This window comes from Anthonomus grandis, chromosome 5, assembly GCF_022605725.1.
Source record: "Anthonomus grandis grandis chromosome 5, icAntGran1.3, whole genome shotgun sequence".
Taxonomy (NCBI): domain Eukaryota; kingdom Metazoa; phylum Arthropoda; class Insecta; order Coleoptera; family Curculionidae; genus Anthonomus; species Anthonomus grandis.
Genome location: NC_065550.1, coordinates 19,275,543 through 19,293,092, shown reverse-complemented (window position 1 = coordinate 19,293,092; position 17,550 = coordinate 19,275,543). Strand labels below are relative to the sequence as shown.

Sequence of the window (17,550 nt, the reverse complement as noted above, 5' to 3'; positions counted from 1 at the left end):
GAAATGATGAACGCAAAAGTTCACTATTTGGTTCTAATGGTAAAAAATACGTAAAGAGACTTGTTGTACTACGTTCAAAACAAATGACCAAATTCGTACTCTGAAGCATATGGATCATTCAATTGAGGAGCAAAATAGATTGATTTGAATACAAAAATATATTGTAAAATATAATACTAATATTTGCAGATAAAGATATGCCATTGAGATGGATATTTCAATAGGACAATGATGTGAATATGCATCCAAGATAGTAAAAAATTAGTTTTATGAAAAAAATATAACTACACTTAATAAACATTTTTGGATAATAAAAAAATACGCAGCAGTTATTTATCATTTAAAAAATATGAATCTCAAAAAAAGTAATTTTGTATAGCAGTTTTCTTTGAACAAATAACATATATGACATCTCTGAGAATATGTTTCTAATCTTCCTAAATATTAATAAATATGAAAACTTCACCCTTAATCATCATAACAATTGTATCATCATAATTTTGTTCCCACATAAAAACTTAAATAGATAAAAACAGGAATCAACAATAAAAATAAGAAAAGATAAGAGCATAATCAAAAATGATAAAGTAGTTTTAAAAGCATATTAATTTTATATCTAGATAGAGTCGATTTTCTGTGTTTTTTAACTTGATTTGTTTTTCTTTGCTATGTACAAGTGGCTCACCGTTTTCAGAGGCTATTAGATGTTTATTAAATACAGTAGCTATATAATAATTTTAAAATATTAATATATTTTTTATTTAAAATGCAATATTATAAATTGTAGTAATCATTTTAAATTTTAGTTAATAATATGAAATTAAATGCAAATTACCTTTTAGCTTTTATTTTATTATTTTTTTGTATACTTATACAGGGTAATTTGGAATGAATGATGAAATTATGCAAAATTATACAAATTTTGCATAATTTCATATTGTAGAAATATATATCGTTAAAGATAATTAAAAGGATTATTTAAATCTGGGATAATACAATATGACATCGAACAAAATAAAACGACTTTGTATATTTTTTGGTTTACGGTTTACCTTTGCTGCTACAAAGTACATAGAAGTAATAGTAATAAGTACATATGATTTTAGATTTGAATTTTTCTCAGGAATGTATGAATAAAGAAATGATCACAATATAGAACCAAAGTCTATGTATTTTAAGTATAATTTTTTCAAAAATAATTTCAAATTATCATTTTCAAGTTAAAATATATAGACTTTGATAGAACCCTTTTTTAGAAACGATTTTTCTAATATATTGACATACATACCGACTACAGTTGGTTCCAAATCAACAAAAACAGCCCTGGGCACATGCTTTCCAGATCCAGTCTCCGAGAAGAAGGTATTAAAACTATCATCTCCACCACCAATAGTTTTATCTGAAGGCATTTGTCCATCAGGTTGAATTCCATGTTCCAAGCAGTATAATTCCCAGCAAGCGTTTCCAATCTGGACACCTGCTTGGCCAATATGAACGGAGATACATTCCCTCTGGAAAAAGAAAAGCCCGTGATAAAAATAAAATAATACCTACTACGGAAAAGAAGTGTCTTCCATCAAGATTTATCGTTGTAATATTACGCCAGACGCCACTTAAAAATAGCTAAACTCGGAATACTTAAAGTCATTGTACCGTAGACCATCAGGCATTTTAATGTAAGTGTTGGTTGGTTAGTAGGTACTACTTTTAGAAATTGTCTCTTAGAAACAGCCTGTTTTACTTTTTAACCGAGAAAAGATTATTTGCGGGAATTGGCAAACGAAACGTTATCTGATGTGCACGGTCTACTTAATTGGACATTATACTATTTTATATACGGGTGATGGTTTTAAATATGCATATATTGATATTATTATATGGATGGTTCATATTTTTTCTATTTTTTATGACGTTTTTTGTACTAACGGTTTTTTAATTGGTATCTCATTATTCAGAATCTTATTAATGCTTAATACTTTGGAATTGGGGAGGCAAAAAAAAGTGAGGATATTGGCTTCTTCAGGCCAAGCGCTGTGAAGAAGACATACTAAAAACATACTTTTTTACTTTTATTATACAGGGTCTAAAAATGATAAAAATGTGTTAGAGGTAGTTCGTCTCTGGAAAAAACCTTTTCTACTGATCGTCATACTAAAATTTCATGAAATTTTACAAAGTATTTTAAAAGTTATTTAAAAGGAAAACTAATTTCAAAAGCGTGTGTTTTAGGAGCTTCCATGTAAGGGGCTACAACTTTTTTCTTTAGAAAAACTATAAATAACTAGTATTATCACGACTTTTATTACAGATCGAATTTTCTATAGGCCTTAATCTTCATTTTAAACCGATGATAAATGGATAATTAAATAAGATAAAACCTAGAATAGTTTTAAAACATATTCGAGTAATCTGGAGCGGATACATAAATTTTAAGTGCACGACAGCGCATGATAATTTTATAATTACCATTATAAAATTAAATGCAGAACTGGTTATTAATCTTAAAAAGAAAAATCTTTAAAGTGCAACATCTATTATAGAATTATCAAATTATAGAATTTTTCATTTTCCGAATAACAATCTTAACATTAGAGTATGATATTACAGAAAGTAATATTACATAAAGAAATGCAATTTATTACAAAAAATCTTAAAATATGTTCACATTTGTAATATTACACCCAATAATGTTTTCAAATCCTTCATTAAATTGCAATACTGCCAGAGAACGAATTTTTTAAACTTTCTTTTCTTTAGATAGCAGAAAAAGCTTATTGAATCATCATATAGTTCCAATCCAAAATGTGACCCTTTTTTTAAAACATTAATGGCTATTTAATAGAAAAAAATTCTGTATGAAATGCAGATAGTGAAGGAGATTAGCTTCATCCCAATTATCAGTATCTTACTTTAAGTCATCATTTATTGAATGTGCATTTACAGGGATCCAAGAATCGTAAGCAAATTTTCCCTATTAAGAAGAAAATGACCATTTTTCTTAATAAATTTCTGCACTAATTCAGTCTTTGATTGTATGTTTTAAAACTGTCATTAAATACGTATTAAACTGAAAAATATACTCATTCATCTTACCAAAAGCGGATATATTGCCGTATTCGCTGTAGGGAAATCTTTCCTGGTCTCAATATGATCACCGCTATTGAATCATTTCTGCAAATATGCAATAAGAATAAGAATCTCTCATTAATAAACTATCTAAGATGCCAAAAATCGGCCGGGACATATTTCAATTTCATATTTTCCACCTAAAAAACCAAATATTCGCAGGTCTAATCTTTTAGACCAATGAATCGTCAATCAAATATTGTCTTTGATCTGAGAGAACATAAGCAACTTTTATAGCTAGATCAAGCATCAGCGAAAAAGCACTAATTTCTAATCATTTACTGCAAGCATTCATTGTAGAAAGACTTAGAAAGACTATAGTATTAAACAAGCATGACAGGCTTAACAAAGTAGACAAAAATGTTCATAACTAATAGCATTTTTGGAATAGCCATTCTATGCTGAAAATGCCATATTAAGTTTCTAATCAAATTTGCTAATAAGATAAGGAATAAGAATGGAGTAAAAGGATAATGATATATATAATGTATAGTCCAATGAAAGTTTACTAATCAAATAAAATAAATCGGTTATGAAAGATGATGAAACGATGGACAGAAAGGAAAGATTTAGTATTTAATTAAGAATTAGGAGCCTTAACATTATCTTAATGGGCTTGAAGTTATAATACCTTATGTATCATCGACCAAGTCGCATACCACCGTTTTTAAAAAATAATGTGATGCACGTTATACGAAGTGTTGATAAAAATGCCTATTCTACTTTAACATGCAATATTCAAATACAATTTTTAATTCTTAAAAAAAAATAATTGATGGAGAGGTAATTGAAATACTGAAGCTGTAATAATAAGTCGTATAATATCTTCTATTAAAGGAACGCAATTTCTGGTTTGTTCCTAATTATTTTAAATGAATCTGAACTTTATACTGTGCTAACAAGAGGAGGTGAAATGCAATAGAAATGCATTAAAACTGAGATCAGTTTTAATCTTCTCCCGAAGATGCTAACATCGTTAGCGAAACACGTATCGAGAGCAAAATAAAAAATTTTGGTTAGTGGTAAAACTGTCTCGTAATTTCAGTGTCACACCAAAGGTTCCAACCATAGAACTAATGTTATCTCCTGAGGCAAAGTTCTTAATAGATCTGAATTGGGTATATTTAAAGCAGTTTTATAGACTAAAAAAGATGTTTTCCCTTTTTATCCCTAAAAATAATTAGAACCGTTAATAATTCATTTAATAGGCGATTCCTGCCTTTAGTTTGTGTAGTTTACCTTACTTTTAAAAACATCCCAACATGTCTCGGTAAATATTGTAGTTTATAATCTAAGTGCAATATTTATTTGATAGCATTGATAAGAAATTTATTGATATTTAAAATTTAGTATAAATCTTGTCACGATTCTCGTAATAACAGTTCTAGTAGGTAAACTTGCTTAAAATAAGTTTTTCTTTATGAACAAAAAAAAATCCTTTTAATTTCATTTCCTATGTCTTTTTTACTATACACGATGGATAGATTAATATTAAATATGGTATGGTACTAAATATCCTATATTGGAAATTAGGTAAGTGGTTATATAAGTATATTCATGATCAATGTTCATTAAACTCGTGTAGCTAATATTATTTTCTAGAAAACCTTTTGATTCTTTTCTTGTTTCAAATCTTTTTTATCGATTGTTATTTTTTTGCATAAAAATAGAACTTTAATCATATACTGAACATCGTCATTAAAGATGACTGCTTTTAACCTTCCTTGTTAGGTGATTAAGTCCTATTTATTTATAATTACAGATATCAAAAAGGAGAGCCATAGATTACATTCTTTACCACACCTAAATAAACCCATATTATTTTCAATCTATTATTAAGTACTTCATAGCGTAAAAATACAAAGCCACTGACACAACCCTGCCCATCCTCTGAGACATAATCCCACATTACATTTTATGGCAAAATAATTTCCTCATTCACTTAAGTAGAAAATGGTCGACCAACCTTCTTAAATTAGGTACTATATAAAATATAAGTACTGATGATCCAATTGGTTAATTGGCCACGTTAATGAGTTTATTGTTTTTCTGACAGTTCACAAGAGCTATGAATTTAAGTAATTACTTTCGTCCTATTTACTTTTGGGCACCATGTTGGCGCCAATTTTTCTTACAAAACTAAACTAATTGATTGAGAGTTTAACAGCATTTAAGTCAAGTAATTTCTAAGTTAAAATTATTTCAGTATTCAAAAGTTCAATTGTGATGCATTCAAATTTGCATAATTAATAAGAATGTTTAATGACAAAATATCAAATTTTAGCCTCATTTAAAAAGATTAAAAGGAGTTTATAGGTATTTTTAGTCAGCATAGAAGTACAGTTTTTTATATTTTGCATGCAGTTTCTATAAGCTACCATTTCAAATTGTCTTTCACTGCTTGGAAGTAAAAAAGAACACGAAAAATGTGGTTGTCTAATGACAAAATCTTGTTTTTTAATTTTGAGTGCCTAAAAGAAATCAGAAATACATTTAACTATCTGGAAGAGTTAATCACTGACATTTAAGTCCGAAATTGTGTTATGTACAAAATTGATAAAATACATTATTTATTTGACCATACGGAAGAAAGATTCCTTTGAGTCCACTTAAAAAGATATCGACCATAAATTTAAATTTAGGCACCAATTTTTCTGATAAGATAAAACTTTGTTTTTTAAAGAATATGTATATAAATATGTATTATAATTAATTGTCTTAATATTATTATCATCCAGAGAATTTTATAACGATCTGAATTAAGTTAGAAATACACTCAACCGCCAGGAAGAATTAATCTATTAACATCATCTGCTTGAGAAAATTACTAAATTGCTTGACTGTTTTGCAAAAATTTGGAACTAGTTTTTTGAGTCTTATGCCCAACGGAGCATTAAATAAGATGTGGCAAAAAAAATTAATTACATGGAAAAAAAATGCAAATAAAAGCAATGTTAAAATAGTTAATTACTTGAACTACTTGAAAAATTAATTTAAGCGTTATGTCCAACATTGATAAAATACATTATTATTTTCTAAATACCTGAGAAACATATCTTTGAGTCTTGAATGCAACGTTAAAAAAGGTATCGGCCATAAATTTAAATTATGTTGAATTTTTCTGATATTATAAAACTTTGTTTTTTTTTGAAGAATTTTCTGCAGTTGCATATCTCTATTTTTTGTTTTCTTATTTACTCCAGACTATGTAACTCTTCCTTTCATTTTGTTCGTACAATTCTTTGTTCTCTGGTTTATAATAAATGAATAAAAATAATTAAAAATCTCATTTGTCTTATATAAAACGATGCATTTTATGTAGTATAATTATAATATATTAAATCTATTAACTTCATTTGCTTTAGAAAATTACTAAATTGCTTAACTATTTTGCAAACATTTAGAATCAGTTTTTTGAGTCTTACACCTAAAAGAGCGTGAAATACGATGTTACAAAAAAAATTAAATTATATACATAAAAAAAATATAAGCAATGTTGATCTAATTGATTATTTGGCTACGTTAGTAAGTTTCAATAGATATAAATGTTAACAATAATTTTGGTCCGTAAGTTTGCAATGTGTCATTTGCGCCTAATGTTGGGCGCCAATTTATCTGAGAGGATGAAACTAATTTATTTAGAATTCTCCGTTTTAAGTTATTTTGTATTTTCGGCCATTACCAAGCCTATATACTACTACACTTTAACTCAATTATACTGAAACCCACAAAAAATCTTCATCTGAAAAAAATATGCGTCAACTAAAACAATAGTTAATCTTGATAATAAGATTTAAGGTATCGTAAATTAAAAAAAAAACTTTCAAATTAAACAAAATTAAACACAAAATTTTTTTTTACAAATTTAAAAAATTGCAATTGTTTAATGAATCGTGTTTATATTTCTTAAATATTTTCACCACGTTCTAATTCATAAATATAAAATCCTCAAAAAAATTTTATGATTATGTTTTAAGTACTTCAAGCTATTTTTTAGTTCTTTAACTTTTTAACTCAAAAAGGAAATAGTTATATTTTTATTTCACAGGCGGTTAAAACCTACAAAAATATCTTTGATCTTCTATGGATTTTTTTAAATGATTTTTTTTTAATTTTGTTTACCTGGACAAAACTAAATAAAGTTTAACTACTTAACTGTTATTAATCAATGGCTTTGTAGTTTCTTTTGCAGAAAATATTTTTTTGCTGTAGTGTTTTGAGTCTCGCATCAAACCTACAAGTTTGTAGTTCTTGGTTTCCAATCCAAAATTATTGAACCTTTTTTCCTACCATTTCCCACATAAAAGATACAAAGCAATTACCGTTGAAAAAAAAGTATGCCAGATGTTTATACACAAAGACTCGATAAGTTTTATGCCAGAGGTGAAACCCATAATATGTGATGTTTCATGTTATCTTGTTTAGAAAACACGCGGCACATGTAAACCGTTTCGAATGGGAACATGGTTTATTTTAAAAATAAGTACCTGAATGCCTAATTAATGCTTTATGTGTTATCGAATTAAAATTTGAAGCTATACAGATATTAATTTTTAAGCTTGAGCGGTTGTTCAATATGTGCCTATTCTAAAAAATAAAGCCTATTTTAGAGCAGGGTCTATTAATATCCTTAACAAAATAAATCAACGATATTATTCAATGTTGACGTTACAGGCACTGCCATTTCCTCAGAAATATAGGTTTTGTGCCAGTCACCATATAACAAAGCGAATTTAATACACTTTCTTTGAATAACCGCGAATTTGGCCCACAAAATAGTATCAAGAAATGATTAATTGCCATTTTCTAAACATCAACATATACCGTTAGTTATTGTTCTTGAGAATTATTATAGAATATCAATAAGTTTGTATTGTATGGTTGCATAATTAAACCCTTTTAACATTTATTGTACGGCTTATAGAAAATTAAGTGGTTTTTATTCTTTATGTTTTTTGTTGTTATTTTATAGTGAAAAGTATATATATATTTTTTAGATAAGAAGACTAGATAAGTAAGTTTGAATTTTTTCAATATATAAACTTTTAAATATACGTATATAAAAGCATATGTATTTAATTTTTCCATGTAGCCTCCTAAAATAGAAAAAATATATTTTTAAGCGAATCTCTAAATTTTTTAATAATAGTTTTGACTTTCCGATAAATGATGCTTTGATAAATTTTAAATACCGTAATTTTCATGAAAAAAAAAATTAAAATGTGAAATTTTATAATGACAAAACTTTTGGCATATTCCCTTTATTTTTCCCCTTTCCCTATATTGAATCTTTATATATTTATTCTCAATACAGGTTTAAAATATTAGAAATTGATTGAATGAAATTAAAAATATTTATAAATATTATTGCAATAAAAATCCCATAATTTCCAAAAACTCAAAATAAATTATGTTAATAATCATTCAATTTATTTTTGGTGATGTTAACATTGATGCTGACGATGTATGTATCGTTAAATCCATAATGATATTTTATTTTGAAAGTGGCATTAAAGCAACATTTTTATTTCAAGACATTTTTCATATAAAACACTTTTCAAAATCAACTCTAACAACCTTCTATAAAAAAGCTAATTTGAAAAATTGATTTTGAGGTGTGAATTTAATTTAATTATCTTGAATTTTACAATTACAGCGTATCACAGTACTTTAACAGTAACTGAAAATTGCCAAATAAGTACATATATCCAGATAACTTTCACTTACTATAGTAGAATTGGGCCGTAGAAATATCTTATACTTCGTGAAGAAATAGTCCATACTTGCAGTGGAGTCGTAGATTAAAGTAAAATGAAAATCCTGCAGTCTTCTTCTTTTTTTGGCATGGAATCAAACCCTAGGGCGGATATCTGATACCAATTTTAAACCTTTGTAAGTGTATGTACCTTATATTATTTTTTTTGATGTGTCTGTTTGTCTTTTTGCTTTTTGTTCCTAATGATGGACATTACTGTGCCCGAAACACGTCGTGAATTTTTAAAAACTGAATGTTTATTTAATAAATGGAGGAAGGATTTTCATTTTACCTTTAATTCATCATTCAATAAATTTTAGGATTATAGCACTTTAAATGCAAATTCAAAAATTCAAGTATAACTTTTCATTCAATCCAAAACATAATTTTATATCGAAAATATGGATTCTCGAACGCCCTCGACACTACTGATCAGGAGCTGTAAATGCCATAGATTGGATAATACTGCAATAAATTCCTTTATCTATTTTATAGAATCTAATGAATACAAAATTCAGTACGTCATTGATTTATTTACGGATCTAAACTGAAATTATTTCTTAACTGCATAAGAAATTATTTCAGGCGTTCCACACGGGTTCTATTTTTGGTCCCCTCTTGTTCATAATTTGCACCTATGACATATTTGACTCTTGCCTTTATGCTTACTTCAACAGGGAAGTTATTATCCATTCTGCAAAGTTCTATCCTTGGGAGTAGGAAAATCGTTATTAAAGATTTTAAAATTATAGAATACTATGAAAATAATATAAAATGTAACGTAAAAAAGAGAATTGTAAGTATTTTCTACTTGAAGCGCAAATTTAGAAATGAAATGAGAGAATGAACACTTGCATTTTAAACAAAACCAATATTCGTTCATCCATATTTCAGTAATGCTCGATAACTCATTAATTGTAGTCAAAATATTTACCACCAAATTAAATACTTTTTGCAAGGTTATAAAACTAAAACTTTTCAATTCTCGACTAAATTTAGTACTTTAAACAATTTTTCTTCAAAAATAATATTTACTCGATAATTTATATTCTTTCTTCATATTTTTTTAATTATAATAATGTTTGAGTTTGACTAATCTTCTTCTTAGTTTATTTCACAGAATTAATCATTGGAAAACGAAGAATAAAATTTAACTATTAGGCTAAAGTTTAACTATTTAATTACGTCATGCCTCATTCAAAAAAATTCCTTTTGAGAAACATCTGGAATTTTACACTTACAGCATCTGGCAAGATTCAAATACTAACTGGACATTTTAGAGAGTACATGAAAAATTTAAAATAATAAGTAAATTTTTGTTTAACATGGTTCAACAACATTGATATGTTAGCTGATTCTCACATCAAAAAAATATTTTCTGTGAACTTCTTATATCCCAATAATCTCTCTAGGAAATCTTAAGCAAGCAATCAAAATTCTATACTTCTATATGGAGCATTGACCCTCAAATTTAGGAAAAGCTTGCAGAACCTCCCTTTTATGTTCCGAAATTGCATGTCATGGAAAAATAAATAAATTTCTATCTAGAAATCACCGATCGATTTACTACCTTTGCTCTACAGCAATTTGAAGGTTTCGTGTATGGATATGTTTATAAAATATAAAATAAGGGCTTTACAAAAAATGCGTTTTAGTATATTTAAGGTTTTAATAGCTGGGGTATCGGGTTTCATGATGACACGCATATGGTCTTCTGTCTATAGATTTTAAGCAGTTATTTTAGTAACAAGAAATAAAACTTAAATATTTTATAGAAATATCATTTTACCTCGATAGTTACAACTGCCTGTTATTTACTTTTTATAATATTTTAGCCATTTATAGACAACTAACTACCAAATTTACTTTACGGAACGATACACTGATTCGCTATAATAATGGGCTGAGTCATTAAAGCGTTTGCTTATGGCTATTTACGTGCCCAAGGCAGTAACCAAAACAAGAAGCCGTAAATGGTTTTATTAACACATTAAATTTGTTTTATTAGATGTCGAAGTAAACGAGACATAAGCTTAATTTTGACTTTTAGTGGCTTATTTTTTTACGTATTTTTTTAACCAGGTGCGATGAGACGTTACTTGACTAAAAAAGTGCCTCATTTTTAAGCCCAATTCCTTTTAGGGTAAAAGGTTAATCATTTAAGTTTCCCTTTTAGAATGTTTTTTTTTGTAACCTCTAGATTTTGACTTTTATTGGGTCACGAAAGTTAGTTTTTTCTTATTCATATTTTCGAAGCAGGAGGTTAATAACATGTTGAAGACTTTATCCCCTGAAAGAGTGGACTTTTCCCGGGATATCGACCCGGGGTAGCAGGGCATACCTTTATTACTGATTTTGAAAGGATTTGCAAATATGATACACAGACGTTTCTATGGCATGCACAGAGCTGTCAGGAACTGGAGTGTATCGTAGCGATCGTACGTATCGTATCGTACCGATTGAGGGCAAGTTTTCTAGACAACTGGGCATGGGAAAAACTAGAGAACATTGGAATAGGAACAGCGGTTGCCGATGCCGACAGTCAAAGCTTTTTGCTAGTTGTTATCAAATTCAACTAAAGCTAGAAAAGCGTGGTAGTCTCGGTAAAGGGGGATTATTATAGCAGACCTGATTGGAGTTCTAAGATGTCACTGTTTTGCCCTAGTTGTAACGTGGGAGACGACACCGCATATCATGTTATAGAAGAATGCAAAAGATATGCTACGATCAGGAGCGAAACTAAGATTTTCCCTTCCTGCCACGAGAGGAATAAAGGACCTTAACTCAGAAAACTTCATTAGGAGGACAAGTCGCCTACTTCCCTAGACTAGAGAGGGTGGCCAGTGAGAATGACGGGTTTTAAGGGGTTGCCGGAAAGGGACTTTTAGGCCTACCCGGCGAACACTGTCCCCTCACAATTACCATTACTACTGTTTTTTCCTAGTCTTATAGTACATCATATTTAAGAAGAGAATTTATCAAATAAATACCTAATTATTTATTTATTTATTTAAATACTTAAATTCATATAAAAGAATTCTTCTTTCTCCTGGCATTTCAGATTATTGTCTGAATATTACCTTTATGCAGTTATAATCTTCGTTTTTAACTTAATTTTCAGCCATATTTCAGATCATTTTTTCACATATTAAAAATTTTATTTTTCTTTCAAAAATTAATATTTAAACTGTTTACCTTTTTGGCAATTTAGTATTTCATTCAAACTAGTAAAATATATTTTTTTTCTTTTTAGTCTGCAACTTTCAAAAACAAAATTTTTAGAAGCGATGTTTTGTCGTTTATTTATTTTTTTCAACCATTTTTGTTTAGGCATGACGGTTTCTTTTACTTGAAAATTTGATCTTTTTTAGGCAGTTGAAGAAAAAATATTTTTTTTAGCGGATTATTTATATTTCCAGATACAGTTAATTCTTATTTCTTCAAAGTCAATTAAGAGTATTTTTGAACTTTTTTGGCAAATAATATATAATTTTTTTAACATGGGAAGGTATGCATGTTTTTATATGAATACGTTATGGAGTTAAAAGTTTTTAAAAAATTATATTTAATTTCGAAATTTTCTAAAACGTTTCTATAAACTATTTTTTTCTGAAAGGTACTTTTATTATTCCAGAGTCAAAGGCAATTTTCCTCCGTATTTTTTATTTAAATTAAATTATTTAAAAAAAGCTGATTTTTTTTTATTTAACGTGTTTTTTACACTGATATACAGGGTATCCGGAATTTACGCGTCAGGATTTCGGTGGGCGATTCTACATTCACATAAATTAATGCAACAAACTTCTATACAATTTTTTCAAAAACTCAAATATAAGGGAAAAAAGATACAGAGTGTTAAAAAAATATTTTTTTATAACTTTTTTCTAGTGTACTTATTTCCGCCAAATTGTGCATGCATGTTACTAGTGTTTCTTTGTATTTGCTCTATTAATTAAACGCTAGTCGTCAAATGACAAAAGCCTTAAGCTGTCTTAGAAAAGTTAGAACCTTTTTGTTTTAATCTTTTTACAAATTTGGATGTCAAATTAGTAAAGAGCATCAAAATATCTTTTAAAAAGGTGCTCTTGTTGCATCATCGTAGAATTAACGGTTTCCGAGAAAAACGACTTTAAACATTTACGTACGGTTAATTGGAAATTTTGATTTTCAAAATTAACAAAGCAAGCCTTGAAACGAAACGCTTTAGTTTCCATGGAATGAGTTATGACATTGCATTATAAATTTTGACAGATAATATGATTTGCAATAAGATGAAATATTATCATTAAGATGAAAATAAAATGAATAATAATTTGTATTCCAACGCAAAACTATACGACATGCATTATTATTATGGTGCAGTTTGGCGAAATCCGAAAAGTGCAGTTCATGAAATTTTACAAGAGCAACTCCTACATCCCTTTCATTATCAAAAGATTCAAGCTTTAAACCCTGAAGATCCAGTGGCTCGGCTTAATTTTTGTAGGACCATTAGAAACTTTCATAATCATAGTCAAAATTTCAGACGTTTTATTCTCTTCACCGGTGAAGCTGGCTTTAGACATGATGGTTTAATAAACCTTCATAATGAACATTACTTGTGCGACGAAAACCCTCATGTTATAGAATAAGGTTTTCAGAATAAATTTTTGCCTCAAAGGGCCGGTATTGTCGATCATTTAATAGGGTCACATTTTTTCCTGTAAAGGCTAAATGGTGAGGTATTCTTAAACTTGAAGAAATGAGTTGCTCAATCTACTAGATGATGTTCTTCTTCAAATAAGGCGTGAAATGTGGCTGCTACAAGACGGTGCTCCACCCCATTTCAATGGAGCAGTGAGAGAACATTTATATCAAAATTTCACTGAAAGATGGGTATGTGCAATGGCCTGCCAGATCGGCAGATCTAAATGCTATGTTTTTTTTCTTTTTAGGGTTACTTAAAATTTCTCGTTTATAAGGTTCCTGTAAATAATCGTGAAGAGCTAAGACAACGGATTATTGACAATTGTGAAATAATTAAACAGAAGGAAGGTCATTATCTAGGATTCGTTGGAACTTCCAAAGAATAATTAATTTATGTATTGAAATGGAAGGGCAATATTTCGAAATTTTTTGATGAAAGCATCACTTTAAAATTAAATTAGGTGTGTTATCGTAAATAGTAATTTTATTTAACAAATTACCCTTTAACAATGTATGTTTTTAGGTTTGCTGTGTTAATTTTGAAAATACGCATTTTTAATTATTAAAGCTACAGTTAATGTTTTTAAAGTCGTTTTTCTCGGAAACCGTTAATTTGACGATGATGCAACAAGAACACCTTTCTAAAAGATATTTTGATGCTCTTTACTAATTTGACATCCAAATTTATAAAAAGATTTAAACAAAAAAGTTCTAAATCATTTTCCTAAGGTGAAGGACAGCTTACGCCTTTTGCCATTGATGACTAGCGTCAAATTAATAGAGTAAATACAAAGAAATACTAGCAATACGCATGCAAAATTTTGCGAAAATCAGTTCACTAGAAAAAAAGGTAATAAGAAAAAAATATATTTTTTAACACCCTGTATCTTCCTTAATTTTGAGTTTTCGAAAAAATTGTAAAGAAGTTTGTTGCATTAATTTTTCATGTAGAATCGCCCACCGAAATCCTGACGCGTAATTTCCGGACACCTTACATCTTGAAATATCATTAAAAGAAGTTTTTTCAAAAAGTCAAGCATTTTTTTTTAATTCTTAGTTCTCTAGAAAGTTGAGATTATGCCTTACAGACAAGAAAAGTTTTTTTTATAAACCTGATTTTTATCCATAAAATTAAAATACTTTTCCCAAAAAATAACGAACTTAAAAAAATCTTTATATTTTAGCAGTAGCAGTTTTTTTCCAACTATTTAAATGGGTTGCTAGATAATAGATATACATTTTATCCAGGCAATTACAATTAAGTTTTTTTGTAAAACTCAAAGGTTTTGTAAAGCTATTGAAATTATTTTTAATTTTTTGGTTAGTAATTTATGGAATTATTATAAGACCGGGAATATACATATGTCTTATGTAGTATATTTTTTTTAGAGATTTAATTATACTTGGCAATAGCCCATAATACTTTTTTTATTTGGGATTTCCAGTGACTATTTTGAAACTATTTTTTTTGTTCTACGTGAAATACTTATTGGGGTCATTGTTTTTAATATCATAGAAATAGGAGCAAATGATTAAATTAATTAAATAATTATTAATAAGTCGTCTAATTCTAATTAGCGCAAATGCACCAAAATCGTTTTTTTTAAATACATTCAATTTTTTAAATTAATCTCTTTGTTCTCACACTCAATATACATTTTTATCGCACTTAATAGGTGATTTTGAAGATAGGTTATTCACATTTAATACATTAACTTAATTTTATTCTAACAAGGATATAAAAAAACATTTAAAAAAATTTCAAAAACATACAACTTATTGTATCAGTCACTAATCCGTTTATTAATCTTGACTTTATTGAAAAAACTGTAAAGTTTGCATTATCTTACCATAAAATAATGATAAATTAACAAAAGGTGGTAAGTAATTTTTTATGGCAAATTTTAATTAACTTAAAATTAATAAAAAACTGGTTATAAGCAAATGTGATCAGAGAAATTAAAGTACACTTAAAAGCCTGAAAATAACCGAAAATACAGAACGACTTACCATTGTAGTTAATTAAAATTAGACGGCACAAACAAAACGAACGCTAAAAAGCTTGCAGGAGCGGGGTTTAAAGTCACTCGATGTCAGCGATGCGACACCAGCGATTCGTTTATGGCTCGCCGGTTCTTGTAGCACGAATTTATATAGTTATGGCACGCTCCTGAAATCATATTGCGCATGGTTCTCCTGCTTAGTTATAGCAAGCCATCCAGGTTTGTCTTTGTTAACTAATTAACGAAACGGTTCATTTATTTTTTTGTGGAGTGGCTTTTATGCGGTTATCAAGGATATGAAGTTTATTATTATCGTTAGGTGTGGTATGGTTTATACAAAAACGTATGCAGGCATTATGGTATCTTTTTTAAAGTTTAAAAGCAAATATAATAAAACATTGTTTGGTGACAAGAATTTGGTTTAATATTTATATGAAAGTCATTCTGAAATTATCACACAATTTGTTATAACCGGAGACTCATATCTTACTAACTGTTTTTTTATTATCTATCATTATGTAGGAGGAACTGTTGTTTTCTTATCAATCGCTCAATTATTCCTGAAAGTGGCATTTAGTACATATTGTTTGATAGCTAACGAATCTTAAGACTTGTAAAGATTAAAGATCCTAAATTAATGATATTTAAAAATTGATGGTTATTAAAAAATATATACAGGGCATCCGTAAAGTAACGGATAAATTCGCCCGAACCCGTCAATTTTAATATTTGGTTTAAGATTTTCAAAAAAAAAAAGATATGACGCCATCAATATGTTTTTTAAGCAATAAAATCTAAAATTAAAGAAATATCTATCTAAATTAAATGTTCGAATTGAACACCGTTAACAAACTGACAATAACCAAGGCGATTTGAAAATTCTTTTTGAACGTTGTCAGTGACATCTGGAGTAATATTTATAATTTTCTGGCGTATTTGTTCTTTTAAATCTTCTAAACTCGCTGGTTTAGTGACGTACACTTTACTTTTTAAGTATTCCCATAAAAAGTAATCGAGGGGAGTTGAATCTGGCGATCTGGATGGCCATTCAATGAACCCTCGTCTACTTATCCAATCCTTCCAAATCCAAAATCAAATCAAATCAAAAACTTCATCTAGATAATTGCGAACGGGTAAAGCATAGTAGGTATAGCGGGGCTCAATCTTCCTGAAAAAAAAGATCACGTTGGTGCATGTCGGATTTTTCCAAATCCGGATATAAAGGTATCAGAGCGGGGATAAGATCAATTTGAAGAAAGTCGAACTACCTCTCACCAGTGAGTGTCGTCAAAAAAGTATGGTCTTAAAACTCTTCCTTCCACTATAGCGCACCACACATTGACTTTTCAAAAATATTTTATAAGGGTGGAAATTTGCTTTTTTCAGTACTTTATGCACAGTAGATCGCGATAGATTAACATTAGAAGCCGTGCCTGTGATTGTGGCTTTGGGATTATCTTGGACCGTTAACAGAACGTTAAGCTCATCTTCTACAGTTATTTAACCCCGACCAGCTTTTTGAGAGTCCCGAACATGCCCAATTTCACGAAACTTTGATTCAGGATGAGTTGCATTGCAACTGAACCACCTCCTTTTGAGTACGCGACATATCTCCAACACCAGTCATGCACAAGATTTTGATTCACGTTCGGTTAAATTCTCATATTTCATACAATAACAGTATGTTTCATATATATATACATATATACATATATTTCATATAATAAAGTGTAGTTAGTAATAAAACGCAGGATGACACTGCGTAACCACACCACTTGCAAATGGAAAAATACTTCAAATAGTTGCACCAGAATATATTCACTTTTTGACACTGACAACAACGACAACAACTAAAAAACCAAAATACCAACATTTAATTTTGATAGGTATTTCTTTAATTTTACATTTTATCATCATTTTTTGTTCAAAGTTGCTTATGTAACCACTATTCATTTGTACCAGATCCTTTTTTCCCATATC

The 17,550-nt window shown here is 28.7% G+C and overlaps 2 protein-coding genes across 2 annotated transcripts in view; one reads left to right on the top strand and one right to left on the bottom strand.

Annotated features, from left to right (window-relative positions):
* LOC126736845 (tubulin alpha-3 chain) overlaps nt 1-15,721 on the bottom strand; it is a 30,663-nt gene extending 14,942 nt beyond the window's left edge. The window contains exons 1-2 of the mRNA XM_050441397.1: nt 15,578-15,721; nt 1,289-1,511 (exon numbers count right to left, since the gene is read on the bottom strand). Coding sequence (XP_050297354.1) covers nt 1,289-1,511; nt 15,578-15,580 — 226 coding nt within the window. The 5' untranslated portion in view covers nt 15,581-15,721. The remainder of the gene's footprint in view (nt 1-1,288; nt 1,512-15,577) is intronic.
* The window catches only part of LOC126736843 (solute carrier family 22 member 3-like), a 34,765-nt gene continuing 21,710 nt past the window's right edge, over nt 4,496-17,550 (top strand). Inside the window, exon 1 of the mRNA XM_050441396.1 lies at nt 4,496-4,659. Coding sequence (XP_050297353.1) covers nt 4,629-4,659 — 31 coding nt within the window. The 5' untranslated portion in view covers nt 4,496-4,628. The remainder of the gene's footprint in view (nt 4,660-17,550) is intronic.